Consider the following 16,438-nt stretch of genomic DNA (forward strand, 5'->3'; position numbering starts at 1 on the left):
CTGGAGCATCCTTCCACATGACCGAGGATAGGGAGTATTTTAGCCAATTGAATGAGAACACGTAGGTTCATATTGAGCTAGGAGATAATGGCAAATACGCGACTAGGGGATTTCATACTGTCAGCCTTGAGACTCAAGAGGGAGTTTGGGAGCTCTCTCCATCTCATAGATGTTCTCTATGTTCCAGGCCTGAAAAGGAACTTTGTTTCAGTGGCAACCCTAGAGGACAAGGGTTATGATGTCATCTTCTACCAAGGTAAGGCATACCTCAAGCATCTAGCTTTTGGATCAGTGAAGCAGATAGGTGTGACGATGAAGAATCTCTACATGTTGCAGGTTGAGACATGTGTAGCCCTAAGCAGCAACACAGCAAGTGGGTAGAGGAGAGATGTAGGAGAACATTGACAAAGGTGCATGGGACACTTGCATCATGAGGTGCTAAAGATCCTACAGCAGATAGCCACAAGGCTACCACAATACAGTCTTGACAAGAATGGAGTGTGCAAGGGTGCACACTTGGCAAGCATGCCAAGTCATCTTTCCAAGGCCAAGACAATAGAGCCAAAGGGATTTTGGAGTTGGTGCATTTAGATGTATGCAGGCCCTTCTCTTCTCCATCACTTATGAGACATAGGTATTATGTTACTTTCATTGATGATTATTCTCAAAAAACTCGGATATTTTTTATGAAGAAGAAGAAAATGGTTTTAACCAAGTTCATGGAGTTTAAGGGCCTTGGTAGAAAACAATACCATGAAGAAGATCAAAGCAATGAGGAGTGACAATGGCGGGGAATATATCTCCAATACCTTTAAGGATTTGTGTGCCAAGGAGGGCATTAGGAGAGAGCAAATAGCACCCCATAAACCTCAGCAAAATGGGGTGGCTGAGAGAAAGAACCGCAATATAGTTGGCGCCGACAAGGCCATGTTGCATCATCAGGGACTACCTACGTTTTTATGAAAGAGGCATGCAACACTGCAGTGTTTCTACAAAACAGGAGTCCACATAGGTTGCTTGAACGAGTTACACCAGAGGAGGCTTTCAGAGGCAAGAAGCCTGATGTTTCACACTTTTGTATCTTTGGCACAAAAGTTTATTGTCGTGTGTCCAAAGATAGCAGGAAGAAGCTGGAGCCCACAGCAAAGAAGGGCATTTTCATGGGTTACAGTGAAACATCTCAAGCGTACAGGGTGTATATTCCATCACTCAAGAAGAGAGTTATCAAGCAAGACGTGAGATTTGAGGAGGACAAAGATCTGAGGGAGTCCTTAGAGCGAGAGCGGGTTGGAGTACCTGAGGAGGAGCTACTTGCTCCCAAGGAGGAGTTACTCGCTCCCAAGGAGGAGCCTCAAGCCAAGTTCACAGTTTGAGTCTCAGTCAGATGGCAAGAGGGCTGCACAACATGATGACCAGCAAGATGATGAGGAGGAGAGACCAGGACGAGAGCAGGCAACTACTCAGTCAAAGCCTCCTAGCGCAAGGAGGAAGAGAGCCAAGTGGACCGACAGGTTGATTCAGGGACCCCAAGAGCATGTTGAAGCTCCTAGCTCTACGTTCAAGCAGAGCAAGTAGCCACAAAAGCTACACCAGGTATATGGCACTGATGATAGAGTTGTTGGACACAGAGCCTTCTTGTTATGAGGAGGCAAACTCTCAGCAGGTTTGGCGCGATGCCATGGTGGGGGAATATTCCTCCATCGTGAAGAACAATGTCTAGGAGATTGTGCCACAACCAGAGGGCAAGTCAGTAGTAGGCTCCTGCTAGGTGTATAAGGTGAAGCATGGAGCAGAAGGGAGTGTAGAGAAGTACAAGGTCAGGTTTGGGGCCAAGGGCTTCTCACAGGTTGACATAGACTATGATGAGATGTTTGCCCCAGTAGCACGGTTATCATGCATCGGCACGATTCTGGCACTTATAGCACAGATGGGGTGGAAGATCCAACAAATGGATGTGAAGACAACATTCCTCAACGGAGTGGTTGAGGAAAAGATTTATATGGAGCAACTAGAGGGGTTTAAATTTTAGGCAGTCCAGTAGAGACACGCATGTGTGCAGATTGAAGACAGCTCTTTATGGGCTCTAGTAGGCTTCGAGAGCATGGTACACTCGTATTGATAGCAACCTTCGAGGATTGGGCTTCACTAAGAGTGAGGCGGATCCCAACTTGTACTACATCATGGTTAGAGGGCTTCCGCTCATTCTAGTACTTTATGTTGAGGATCTTATACTGACTGGAGCAGATAGCTTGATTCAGGATTGCAAGGCAAACCTTGCAAGGGAGTTTGAGATGAAGGATATAGAGCTTATGCACTATTTCCTTGGATTGGAGGTTTGGCAAGGTGATGGTGAGATCTTCTTGGGGCAGGGCAAGTACATGCAAGAGATTCTCAGGAGATTTCACATCCAGGATTGCAGGCCCATGGCCATGCCTCTAGTCACAAACTAGAGGAAGGTGGATGCTAGTAGAGCGGAGCAAGTAGATGCTACATTATACAAGTACCTCATTGGGTCGTTGATGTACTTGGTCAACACACGGCTTGAAATTTGTTTTGCAGAAAACTAGTTGAGTCAATTCATGATGGAACCGACCAAGTTCATTGGGTTGTTACCAAGCATGTTTTGAGGTATCTCAAAGGCACAACATATTATGGATTAGGGTACATACAGGTGGATGGAGTGAGGCTTGAGGGCTTGACAGATTCAGACTGGGCAAGGTGCTCCATAGATCGGAAGAGTACTTCAGGTCGCGTCTTCAACATTGGGTCAGCAACTGTTTCTTGGTTTAGAAGGAAGCAGAGGTAAGTTGCACTCAATTCAGTAGAGGTGGTGTACATGGCTACTAGTTTGGCAACGTGCAAAGCTAATTGGATGAGGAAGTTGCTTGTGGGACTTTTCTAACAGGGGATGGAACCTATTGTGATAGATTGTGACAATCAGAGTTACATTAAGCCCTCTACGAATCTAGTGTTTCATGATCACTCCAAGCATACCGAGATCGAGTATCATCATCTTAGGGATTGTCTGCAGAAAGCAATAGTGAAGCCATCGTACATTCCAACAGAGGAGCGAACAACAAATATCTTGACAAAGGCATTGGCAAGATGCAGTTTCGTCTATTTCAAAGACAAGTTGGGAGTTGTACATAATCCCTTCCTCGCTAAGAGGGAGTGTTGAAAATTGTATCTTCTCTGGCTCATGCATTAGCCAGAGAGACCACGAGTTTGTCCTGCCTTTGACCATGGAGTGAGTTCATGGAGCTGGTAAGTTTATTTCCAGTTTGTGGGAATAATATTCACAAGTTCATGCATAGTGTTGGAGGATTAGTTATATGGATCCTTCTTCAGTTTGACTACATGATCGAGTGGTAGTTATGAGTGCAGATAGAACGAGTTGGAGCTTCAGTCATTAACTAAAGTAAGAACAAGTTGTGACTCCAATTATGATTGGAGAGAGAACTAATTCGAACTCAGTTAACTTGTCAACCACGCGAGTTCTAGATTTGTACATGCCAATTTTACCATGGATAGAATTTATAAAGGAAGGACGAAGGCACATAGTTTATTCATTGTTGAGTGCACAAAGTTTTGTGTGAGAGATCTCTTTACTTGTGGAGTGTGTATTGAGGAGGCTTTCTTATGGCAGAATTGCATTAAGAAATAGGAGGCAATTCTGCGCTAGGATTTAGGAGTTGCATCCTAAAGAATAGGAGGCTCTTTGAGCTAGGATGTGCGCAAGGAAATAGGGTCAGGAAGACGCAAGGACGCTGAAGTTGGGCAAATGTTTTCGCAGGGTGTTTCACGCTAGTTCAGCAGAGAACAAGTTGTTCTCAATGAAACAGATTACTTTGCAATTGATTCAATTGCTCAATCAATAAAATACTACAACAAAGAAGAGGGTTTTCCCAATTAGGTTTCCCAAGAAATCAAGTGTGTAAATTTGTGTGACTATGTTTTTATCTTTATGTTTATATTCCGTTGCTTATCAGTTAAGAAATTATGTGTCTTGGTGAAAGTACATTTGGTTTTAGTATTTGTTGCCTTGTTTTCAGTTATTCACTAAGTAGTTGCAAAATGTCATGGAAAATTAACAGGTCAGATGTATTTTTTTGCTAATACAGTCGCCCAAAGACCTGATCCTTGAATGAATTGCCATACAAATTTCGCTGCCAATGATTGAGCAAACTTCAGGAGCTATTTTATACCCTAGCCTCCTAAAGGTTTTGGGAGAGAGATGGAATTCCAAGTTGTTAGCGCGAAGGTGCGTTTTTCTTGTTTTTTGTACCAAAGGTATCTGGGAGAAAGCTATTGGATTTTCCCTAAGATACGTTTAGGAATCTAAGCCAAGGAGGCCCAAAAAACAAGAATTACTTCACTAGCCGATTTACAAAGCACAAGGCAACCAACCCGGGATAGCCATCGATTGCTCCAAATTCTAATTCTCTTTTCGATTTTTTCCAAAAGCCAGGCCCAATCTTGAATCTAATAATTGCAAGGTTTGAGGATAAATCCCAGGTATTTTATCCCCTGACCAATGTATGTTTTTGAAACTTGAGGGATATTCTCAAGGGTGATCAAGTCATTTTACAACAAAGCCTAGCTAAAGAGTGATGACTTATGTCTGTTGATTTGCATACCAGTGGCCTAACTAAACAACTCAAGGAGACACTAAAGGTGGATAATATGGTGTAAGTCCCCATTTGAAAAAATGAGGATGTCATCCACAAAGAGTAAGTGGGTCAGAAAACAATTAGGTGAGATGACAATACCTTTGTAATGACCAGAGCAAACAGGAGAAGAGATCATCATATTAAGGTCTTCCGCCACCAAAAGAAAAAGTAGAGGCAAACGAGGAAAACCTTGTCCAAGACCCCTTTCAGCATTAAAGAAAGGGGAAGCAACCCCATTGATAATGTTGGAGAATGCAGTAAGGCAACTATTAATTGAATTTCTCCTTATCCTTAATAATTGCTTGTGAACTATAGTGATCTTCTATGTCTCTTATTCAGATCTTTTCATCAAACAATTATCAAGAGCAAAAACAATAAGACAATGGACAGAAGAATTAGACTCCAAGCCAGGGCAAAACCCCTCCAAGGGGAACATCCAGAAAGAATCCCTTCTCTTCTTATGAAATCTGCTTCAAATGAGAAAACCAAGACCCAAAACCCTAGACCAAGTCCTCCTCCAAGCACCAAGTTAGCCCTCCAAGAAACCCTTTTAATTAAGTCAGATTAACCAAGTCCACAAGGGTCACTTTTGCTTCAACCAGCTTCAACTTCAACTCCAGCTTTGACTTGCAATTTGAACCTGCAATTTTCGGCCTTCCAGAAGCTACAGATACCCTAGAACCACACATGTGGGTGGATTTTTGGTCTCCGTTGTTCTAGCTTGCTTCTTCTTTTGGAGGCTTTGGGCTCCAATTTGTGTCCTTCCTGCAACACAATTTCGGGCTTGCAATTAGGTCTGCAATTTTGGCCTTGTAGCAGCACCAGAAACCCTAGATCCTTTGCAGGTGTGAGAGAGAATATGGCCCAAAACAAATTGTCCTTGATCTTTTTTACTTCTTCTAGCTTCCATGACATTCGCTCTAGCTTCCTTGCAAAGTGAAGGCCTACAACTAGCAAAGACCACGAAGACCAAGTTGTGATTAGATGTAAATATTTTGGATTCCATCCAATAATAAGGCCACCTAATCTTCCCGGAGCATCAATGGTCAAGAAATCCCAATTCAGAAGAATATAGTGCAGAACCTCTATGGCTTTTCCACCTCCTAGCATTGTTTCCTGAAGAAAATGACTTGAGGAGAGTGGCAATCAAAAAGTCTTTTCGAGGCCAAGTTTTTTGAGGGGCTAACCAGACCCCTGCAGTTTACTGAAAGAACTTTCATGAGGCAACAAAGGAGAGCCAAAAGGTCTAAGCGCCCTTTTAATGGAAGATTGTTTCCCAACTTGAATTTCAAGGTGAGCTTTCTATTGGGATTTTGAAAGGAATGATTCCAAGCCTCTCACAAAGGATTGGGTGGACAGGTCTACAAAGAGTCCAATCCCTCCAACTGGATCTGACAGTGGGGTAAGAGATTCAAAGGGGGGAGGCGAGAAATGGCAGCCCGAGGAGCGGAGATTGTATCGGGAAAGGGAGAGAAGGAGGGATGATAACGGAGGGCCAAAAACCCGAAGGGGGGACGCAAAGACAAGGCCCCTAGATGAGAGAGGGGAAGGATGAAGGGAGTTGGGAAAGGATTTGAGAAGAAAAGAGGGATCGGAATAGGCGATGAAATCCCCGAAAGAGAGATAAGGGGATCAAGGATAGAAACTAAAGGGAGAGAGGACAACGAACAATAGATTTTGTAAAATACCATCATCCATATTTTGGGGGGGGGGGGGGTGGGGGGCTACGAACCCATACCTAAGAGAGAAGGGACGTCTTAAAGTGGGATAGGAATTGTCGAACTGTCAAATCGAGTGTAGATGCCAGCACAATATTTGGAGCTACCAAAACTTGCACCAATGCCAACCCCAAAACAATAGGATCCAAAGGCCTCAGAGACACTTGAGCAGAAGGGAGTTCTACCGATGTCCTGATAACCGAGGGTTCCCCAAGCGGAGGGGACAAAGAAGGGGTTTTTCCGTCCTTGAGAGCCACTGGAGAGAGGAGGTATGACAGAGTAAAATTCATTTTTATGAGTCCACTTTTTCCTCAAACCCTTTCTAATGTGGCAGTCTTTGCTTAAATGTCTACAGGCATGGCAGCGAGAACATTTGAACAAAATGGCTTCGTAGTCTATGGACCGCTTATGAGTTATCTAACCTACACTAACTATGATGGTTTCCAGAAGACCCAATGCCATATTCAAAACAACAAGAATACAAGTGATAGCCATGACGCTTGTGTGTTTAAAAGATAGATCAGCATCAAAGAAAAACCTTAATGAATTTCCGACCTCCTAGAAGACACTCTTAGACCAAAAAATTGATGGAAGAGCTGGCAGTCTGACCCAAATGGGCACCAAATCTAGCTTTTCCACCCTCACATCAAAACTAACAATCCATTTTTTTAACAGAACAGCTTGTGTGCCCCAAATCCATTTTCGAGCCAGAATTTTCCCTGAGTCCTTCGTGTTTTGGGCCTACCAACCCATCCATACCTTGGCGAACAGCATGCATCGAGGGGCATACCCCAGCAAGAGTTTCAAGTTGATTTGAGTCCATCGTTCTAAAACGGCCATGGAATTCCTGCCGCTGATGAAGCGACCAACCATGATTTTATCCTCTATATCCAAAATTTCATCCAGTTCAACGTCCTTGCCTAAAACCAGCAAGGGTTCTTCAGCTCTACACTTTATACATTTGCAAGACGATTTTTTTGTTTGGCCAAGTGGAAGAGGGTTTTGGTCAACCTTCAAGGGGCCCTCTCCACCATAGAGCATATTCAGGGTGAGGATAGCGCTTAGGAAACCAGGAACAGGAGGATGAAAGCAATTTTCCAATGAAAAGGTGGGAGGGATCCACTCCGAGACAGATTGGAGGTGTAGGAGAGAAGGGTCCAGCAAATCTAAGGGAAGACCTCACAATATCGTAGGGGGTACCAGAAATAGGTGGTGACAGACTACATCCACAATATTGTGGAGAAGGCGGTAATGACCTTGGGGAGGGCGAGGGAAGAACAACTCCTGACAAAACACCTGACAGTGATAGGGGTGAGTCCTGTCGACGCATTAGAGAGCAACAGATGTGAATTGGTCATACCGCGTCTTCATTTGACCAAATGGAGGCAAGAGGAGGTGTTTATCAAGGGAGTCGAGTCCCTCCAAATGCTAATACCCTCCAAAGGATCTAGTGTATAATCCACCAGATCCTATAAGTAACCTTCAATAGTGTCCATCTGAGAAAAAACTAGAGTAGGGATCCATTGAGCTTAGAGCAAAAGTTGTACGCATCGAGATCTATTCCAGCACCCTCTGCGAGTCATTTCATTCTGCAATTTTCAGTTAAACAAAAATCTGGTAACGTCGTTCCTTCAGTGTTCCTTTGAGATTAAAAATGTCATCACATAAGGGAAAAGAAAAGATGCCAAAGGTGAATCCCATGATACCCCCTGTCCCAGATTTAGATAGGACTCCCTTGATTGATACCCAATACAAAATAGCTGAAACCCAGTGCGAATTTGATCTATATGAGCTCCATAATTGGGCAAAGCAGAAATATTTAGATCAGAGTGATGATTTAAGCATCTGGGAATCTTTTCTCCCTCAATTTACCTTTCCTCAAACTCACATTTTCCCTGAATTCTCTACCTGGTGTCATCTCAGATACCTCCCCAGCCAAAAAGCAGTAATTGCCCAGAACAATGAGGTCCTCTTTTCCATTTCCCCATAAAGCATTTGCCAAGCCTTACAAATAAATCCTCAGGCCTCTCTACATCCATTTTCCACTGATGCACTAATGGAAATATATAAGAAACTTACCTTCCCCTAGCGAGCCCACATTTTCGAATGTTTTCTACCTAAGAATGTTGAGTTGCCTAGAACAAATCCTCCATACTCTACCTCTATTTTCCCAAAAATGTCAAGACAAGTCATTTCTATGGTTACTTGTTTATTAGGCTATCATACAAACCAGTGGGTAGATGAAGTAGTGTTAGGGTTCTTATCAATATTTGCAATTGATCACAATCAATTTTAGTACATCTCATGTTATTTTACCAAGCAGACAGGTTCAATTTTCAATTGCAGAAGATGGATGACCAGGGAAATCCATTATCAATCATTCATTGGACTTCTTTAGTCAGAAGAAACTCAAAGGATTATTCATTCACTGATTTTGTGGATAAGTTTCTACATACATCCTTATGTCTACTATGCAGTGATGTCATACCAAGAATTTCACCAGAGATCAAGAAGGTTTTGCATCTTTCAGAGCAGTCAAAAGTTGGAGACTAGTATTTATACCAGAATTATACAGAGATCAGAATCTATGGGTGTGAACTTCCTCCCTATAGATTACCAAAGTTTGTGCCAGTGAGAGTCTTTGCTCTGGAATATGCTAGACAGATGTTGAATATGGATGAATTGCACTTTGTCTCAAACAAGAAGAAAGCATAGTTTAAATTAAAGGAAAATGTAGGGCCCTATATTGTAAATACCAAAGCAACAGCAAAGGAAGTGGAGGGAATCTTAAAATAGATGAAATTCAAACCAAGCTTCACATGGTCTTATGATCCTTTAGGGATAATTTCAAAGCTGAGGGTAGAACAAAAGAGCACTCCATATGCACATACACCTAGGCCAGAGATAGAGCAATATGCTAATCAAGAGCAATGGACAGAAAACACTTTGCAGGAGGCCGAAGAGCAGTTAGTCAATCAATCATCTCTACAAACTCCTATCCCAAAAGACAAAGAAATCAAGAGGCCAAGGGAAAGTATGCCCTACAGATTCAGAAAATCAGGCTGCAGAAGGAGCCAAAGACCACTACTAAGTTTGATAGTAAGATTGGCCCTCAAGTAATAACTATTCAAGAAGAATCCTCAGAAGAAAAGGATTCACAAGAGCAAAGTACCATGGTTTTGACAGGCATCCCTACCACTCCATTCACATATGTTGAGGAGACAACTGAGTCTCCTATCTCTTCTACCTCTCAGATTCCAGCAAAACAGAGTATTTTTACAAGGTATAGGGAGATCAAGTTGAAGAATGAAGCTTTAAAGGCTTCAACATATTCATAATTTTGGAAGCAAACTGCCACCACCCAACACAGATTGCTATCTACATTTGACTCAAAAAAAGGGCAGTTCCAAATGGCCTTTTTGGAACCTATAATACCAGCTCCTACAAGTGCAGAAGACTATAAGGCTTCCATATTTTCTGTTGATACCAAGAAGTTTCATGCAATTGATCAAATCGATTTGCATAAGCAAGCAAGTGAGATGATTTACTCAACATTGACCAGCTCAGCCATGGTTGCTTCTAAGTTGCAGACCTCTTTAAATAATATGCACTCACAGTTGAAGATTGAAAGAATGTCTTCTCTGGCCAAAGACACCAGGATTAAAACTTTAGAAGATTTAATTATCAAACTAGGATATGATCCCAGTGATGTCAAGGCAGCCGAGGAGATAATTAAGAACAAAAATGCAGATATTCAAGCCCTCGGGAAACAGCTTAAGCTTCCAACTATAGAACACCCTCAGGCCAAGGAAGTGACCAGTCTGGAGATGGAGAAAGAAAAATTGTTCAAAATAATAGTGGAACAAAATGTTCAAATCCAGAAAATGGAACAAGACATGGAAACACTGTTGAAGGAAAAGGAGCAATTAGAGGCAGCAGGTACATCAACACAACAGGAAGCAAAGCAAACAACACAAGCATCAACTTCAGATTCTTCAGACAAGCTAGCTCAAGCTTTAGGAGAATTATCATTAACAAATAAGGAAATGGAGAAGTTGACAACAACACTCACCAAGATGGAGGAGAACAAGATCAAAGAAGACAATGCATACTTGGCAGAGGTACAAAAGAATTTCAAACTAATTCAGCAGATTCAAAAGTATGAGGACCAATCCCTCATAATTCAGATGTTAGCAGAAGCCAAACGCAGCATTTGGCACAATATCAATGCAAATGTTACAGAATTGTGGCCATCCATTCAAATTATTTTTGAACAAGAAGAACTAGTACAGAGAGTTAAAGCAACAATTGAAAAAACTAAAGTTGATATTGAGCACAAGCTAGCAGAAGCACATAAAATTATAAGGATGTTAAACTCCAAGACTAGAGATGAGCTTGAAGAGCTCAATATTCAAGACAGGACAGAGACAGTAATGGAAGTCAAAAGAGTATTGACTAAGAAAAATCTTATGGTGCAACTAGAAAATAAGTGCAAAGAATTGGAGCTACAGGTCAGAAGATTTAACAGAAAGTTTTCTTTGTTGCAAGGGAAAGGACTTCCAACTCTAAGAAATTCTAATGGAAAATTGATTCCATTAGAAAATTATCAAGATCAATTATGCAACATAGCTGCAGATGCATCAAAATTTGCAAAGGCAAAAGGAACTATCAGTGGAGAAGCTTTCATGGAGGGCCTACAACATGATATTTTTATTCAGCATGAAATTCATCATCTATTTTTTAATAAGCCAACTTTTGAGACATACACAGAGGTAGATGAAAGATTTAGAAACATGGTAAATTTTTCTATCCCAGGTGAAGAGAGATGGGACCAATTATTGGAGTTGGTCGAATGAGACAAACAGAAAGCCTACAATTTTGGCAACAAGACAAATAGAAGGGGTCGGACAATAGCTACAATTAGCAACAAATTTCCTTCAAAGATTCAACAAAAAAGCCGAATTTGTCCAGATTTTCTATTACTCAGTACGCTTTTAGAAATATCTATATTATTTTGTAATAAGTTATATTTGAAGTCTGAATTTATTCGAAACAGAGTCTATAAATATTTTGTAATAAGACTTAGAAAGGGTTGGATTATGTATGAAGAAAAGAGCTCTACCTTGATGTAGGTTGTGGATTGTACTCAAAGTAATCAATTTTCAAAAATACAAAGGCAGTTTTGTTCCAGGATTCTTGTGTCAAACAAATGGTGATGTTTCTCTCATGTTAAATTGTTATTTTTTCTCAGTTTCCATATGGATTTCCCTCCTGATTGTTGCAAGAAGATTAAGAGTTGAATTTACTTAAGTGTACTTTGCTATGGCTTGTTTTAAACAATCTTAATGTTTTCCTCACGAGATTAAATATAAAATTCATTTAAATATGCTTTATATTTAATTGATCATCTACTTTTCATCTCATCCACACCATAAATATCTTAAGATCCAAGAGTTTGCCTACCTTGCCCTATTACAGCTACTCTGTCAATTTGTAATTGATTACCCAAAAGTTTATGACTCCATGCACTTTTCCAGCATCTTTCAACCAAAATTTTGAAAAAACCCACTTCGAACTTAGATATCTAGCCTAAAATATTGAAAGCAAAAATTAAATCATACAAAGAGAGCCCTCTCTGAAGTTGGAAGGGCTAGATCCCAGCGTTAAAAGTGGTTTGTGGTTATCTTTGTAGTTTTCTTCCTTAGCTTAGGAAAATTACAGAGTGCTAACAGTTTGTACCTGCTCTCAATTGATTCTTGGAACTCTTATCTTTATGATGGATGAATGGCTATATGCGCTTGTTATTGTAAATACTACATCCCCTCCTAAAGATCGTGTGAAGGTTGCTCACTATTTTTGATGTTGGGAAGCATCCCAACCCCTCTATTAAGCGTTCCAGAGATTTTCTCTAGTGATTCCACAATTCAGCGATTTTCCCAAAAGAAGACACATATCTTATGATAGATTATGGAAATGTAGTAGTATCATTCGGCTTTGAACAACTTGTATTAGAAGCTAATGAAGACCTCGGTTAAGAGATTTGGTTCAAACTCCAAAGGAAAACGCTTCAGCAGTTGAACAACAAAAATTATCATTTGACATGTAACATGGGACAATTGTGAAAAAACATGAAAAACAAGGAACCTGGAGCTCTTGTCCATGTAATTAGAGTCAACTTTGGAAGAATCTTTAACCCTACTTACATATCGGAATAACATGTAACCTTGTTAGCTAGCTTCACTGCTTTTTTCAGTTGTTCTCCAGAGATTCCCTTCTAACGAAGCATAAAATTCCATAAGTCACCGTCACGCAAATTTCATGCCCTTTTGACTTTTGAACTTACGCGATCCACTGAAGCTTGTGCCGAATTTGTATAGAGTTTGGATCTCAACTAGAAAATCAAGTATTAAATACCGCAATTTGAGTGCACATTTCACTTCCTTCAAAAACACATTTGACTATAGAGCGAACCTAAACCGAACTTTACTCAAACCTAAGACACATTTGACTTTTGTTTTGAGGTTTGCTGAACTTCGAACCTCAAGGTTCAAGTTCAATGAACCCCGTGACATTAATTGTAGCATATTATTTGAATAAAATGGTGGACAAGTTCATCATTTTTGCATTTTGGAGGTGTCATGTTGCTTTCACGTTTGGGCTAAATTAAAAGGAGTGTAGCAAGAAGCATGCAAAATTTGAGGAACAACAATTCCGAAATTCGGGGACACCGTTTGGGCATGGATCCGCATGGTGTGCGATTCCAGTCTTCAAACCTTGGGGGGGAGGGGGGTTCCTAGCACCTGCAACACTAGTTCCACCCCCTCTCCCTCCCTCATGCCTTGTCACATACTTCCACAAGGTCGCTGAAGTCTCTTTCGATTTCTTTCCATCATCAATATCACCTTCATCATGCCCTTCTATTCTTCCTTTTGTCCATGGCCTGGAACACCACCATACTTTACATTTTCCACCTCATCAATGATATTTTGGTTTCCAATGAACACCATCATAATAAAAAAACAAAAGCATAATGATAAACTATATACCAATCATGCTTCTTAAAAATAACCCATTGCTTGCAATAGAAAGAGGGAGAAGAGAAAATGGGATAAAGTTGGAAGGAGAACATTCAACATAGAAAATGTGCAAGTTCACAAAACAAGGAAAAAAAGCAAGAAATAGGCTTAGAGCCCACCTCTTCAACACTATAATAGTGGTTGAATGTCACTATGTGGCAACTTTCAATCTCCCTTCCAAGCTCTCACAAATCTACTTCTCAACAACTAGCAAAAATCCCACTCAAAATTCTAGCAAAGATTAGTGAAATAAGTGAAAAGAGTGATAGAATGAACGAAAGTGGAGTGAAAGAGTGTTTTAATCCATTAAAAAAACCCTAGCTATGAGTTATTTTTCTTTGCCATTAACTCGACAAACCAAAAAAAACATCCATTGTGCCAGAATTTTTTTTCATGGCAACCGTAGGAGTGATTCATAAGCATACTAGGATCACTAGGAGCACATTCACAAAAAGTGTTCCACATGAGAGCAACACATAAATGTGCTTTTGAAACACTCCCACTGGAAGCAAGATTCAGAAGTGAATCCGGGGCAGGGGGTGCTCAAACATAGGATTGTGTTGGGATATAGGTTTCCTCTAGGATTTCTTCTTTGAATCTTCCTTCAAGAAGGTTTCCATCTCCTTCATCTTTGTGTTTATATATGAAGATATCTGGCCCATGGGAGGTGTAGATATTTCTATTTGATTTTATATTCTAACATATGAGATGTTGAGACCATATCATATATACTTGGGGATTTCTGAGTTCAAGTATTTTAAGGGCTTCATATCTATTTTCCCCCACCATATTATCGTAGTCAATCGTTTTTGTCCCATCTATTTCCTAGAAGAGTAGGGCTCCCTCACTGTTATGCCCCCCAGGATCATACAGAGGGATCCCACTATTGTACCCCACAACTCTGACAGCAAACTAGTACCACAGTCACCCCCCTCACCCTCAAATATCAGGACAAAGAGACCTTGACATCATCCTCGTTTCTCTCTCTCCCAATCAGCACCAAGGTGTCTAATGTCCCAGTGTCGGACCCTCATGTTGTGTCACTGCACCTAAGAATATTTTTTGGTTAGACCTAGTGATTAGTTTAGCTAAACATTCATCTATACTGCACATTTTCTTTCACTTTCTTTCCCTTGCTTTCAACATTACTTAGAAGTCGCTTTCCCACTACACATTGCATTCACACTGGATGCATCTTTTATTCCCATTGACCCACTTTTGTGGTCATTTGTTGGACATTAATAAAATTATCTCTGCTTATCTTAGTTTAGCTTACTTAGCTTGTTTAGATTTCTGATTTGCTTCAGTAAACCCTGCAGAGTGTGCCTGATAGATTTCCCTTGGAACTGGTTGATTCACTGGACAGTCTAAGTGTTGATGGGCATGGAATTAGTGGCATCTTAATGGAATTTGTTATTTATAAATAATTGAGGCCCAGTCAGTTTTCTGATATTCTAAGACTATTGATTCCAAACGTGGTAGTGATGAGTTCAATCGAACACAGAACCTGGCAACACCTTTTTACTAAGTAGTGATAAGCAACATTTGCACAACTTGTACTGGCTCTTAATATAACTTTAAAATTTTCTCCACCTACAAACAGTTTATTATTGAGTAATCTTCATATGTCATCATTCTATTCTATCATATATCCTCTATGTCTCATTCTGTATAATAGTAGCCAGTGGGCATCGTAATAGGTTGATTAACCACCATAGCTATATATTTATAGAGCCTGGGGTCATGATATACTACTCTAACAGCCATTTTGCACAGGCCAGTTAGTTAAATACAAAATCCACTAGGTACTGTATCTTTTATCCGTTGAGAATAAATTTCGAAAAACACAAAAATAAAGCAATGCAAAACCCTACTTTTTTCTCGAGCAACAATACAAAACAGGAGTTCAAGTTAACCAAAATTATGAGCGTTTATGATACTTACTTTTATGTTTGTGCTTGGAACGCTTATCCTTTCCTTTAAATTCTTCACCGGAGCTGCTGTCGTCATCCCCGCGTCTTCTTTTTTTCTTCTCCCTTTTGCTGCTGCTTCTTTTTTTGTGATTTTTTTCCTTCCGCTCCCTTCTTCTTTCTCTTCTTCTGTTTCTGTTATCGTCTTGGGCATTCACAATTTAATGGAGCGGTGAACAACAGAAAGAGGAATTTTTTTAGATGGCTGAGGAGATGAAAATATTGAGAAAGAATTGGATTGAAAATTGCACCTGAAGAACTAGAATCGGAATCGCTGGGAGATTTCCTTTTCTTAGAACTGCGTTTCCTGGACGCGTCATTGTCCCTCGACTTCGCCTCTTCTATGCGTGCCATCTCGATTTCCACCGAGTTTCAGATGGCAGCAGCTCTCACACAAAAACTGTGCTCCAATTGCTTTGGGTATTTACCCAGGGGCTGTTGTCACTTGGATGGATAAACCTCAAATCTTTCAGATATTGAGGTAGGCTGATCAGAAGGGTTTGTTTGGCCAAAGAAAATAAGTGTGGGTTTCCACATGAAATGAAAATCTTACCATGGATCTTTTCAGGTACATGGATATAAGAGTAAAATCAGGGCTACTCCCTTCTTAAATATAATTTAATTAAATTAAAAAATAACAAATGAAATGAAAACCTTGCCATGGATCTTTTCAGATACATGGACATAAATTAAAAGATAATAAATGAAATCAAAACCTTGCCGTGGATCTTTTCAGGTACATGAGAGTAAAATCAGGGTTACTCCCTTCTTAAATATAATTTAAGTAAATTAAAAAATAATAAATTTATCATAGCATAAAACAATTAATAAAAAATAATAAATTTATCATAGGATAAAATAATTAATAAAATGTTGTATTGTTGAATGTTATTATCAAAAATTAAAAAAATATAATAAACTAATTATATTTATATTAGTGTATATATATATATTTAAAAATATATGTTAAATTTATTAAAATATATTTTTAATATAATAATAAA

At 40.0% G+C, this 16,438-nt stretch overlaps 1 protein-coding gene across 2 annotated transcripts in view; it reads right to left on the bottom strand.

The window, feature by feature from the left end:
- The window catches only part of SCI1 (splicing regulatory glutamine/lysine-rich-like protein), an 83,951-nt gene extending 67,932 nt beyond the window's left edge, over nucleotides 1-16,019 (bottom strand). The window contains exons 1-2 of one of the 2 annotated variants that reach the window (XM_089373094.1): nucleotides 15,686-16,019; nucleotides 15,409-15,579 (exon numbers count right to left, since the gene is read on the bottom strand). In XM_089373094.1, the coding sequence (XP_089229220.1) occupies nucleotides 15,409-15,579; nucleotides 15,686-15,788 (274 nt within the window). In that variant the 5' untranslated portion in view covers nucleotides 15,789-16,019. The remainder of the gene's footprint in view (nucleotides 1-15,408; nucleotides 15,580-15,685) is intronic. The other variant, XM_089373095.1, reaches the window with a different exon arrangement.
- Nucleotides 16,020-16,438: the final 419 nt, after the last annotated feature.

The sequence above is a fragment of the Pinus tabuliformis genome, chromosome 8, assembly GCF_031772625.1.
Source record: "Pinus tabuliformis cultivar Carrire ecotype Pingquan chromosome 8, CPIR1, whole genome shotgun sequence".
Classification (NCBI taxonomy): domain Eukaryota; kingdom Viridiplantae; phylum Streptophyta; class Pinopsida; order Pinales; family Pinaceae; genus Pinus; species Pinus tabuliformis.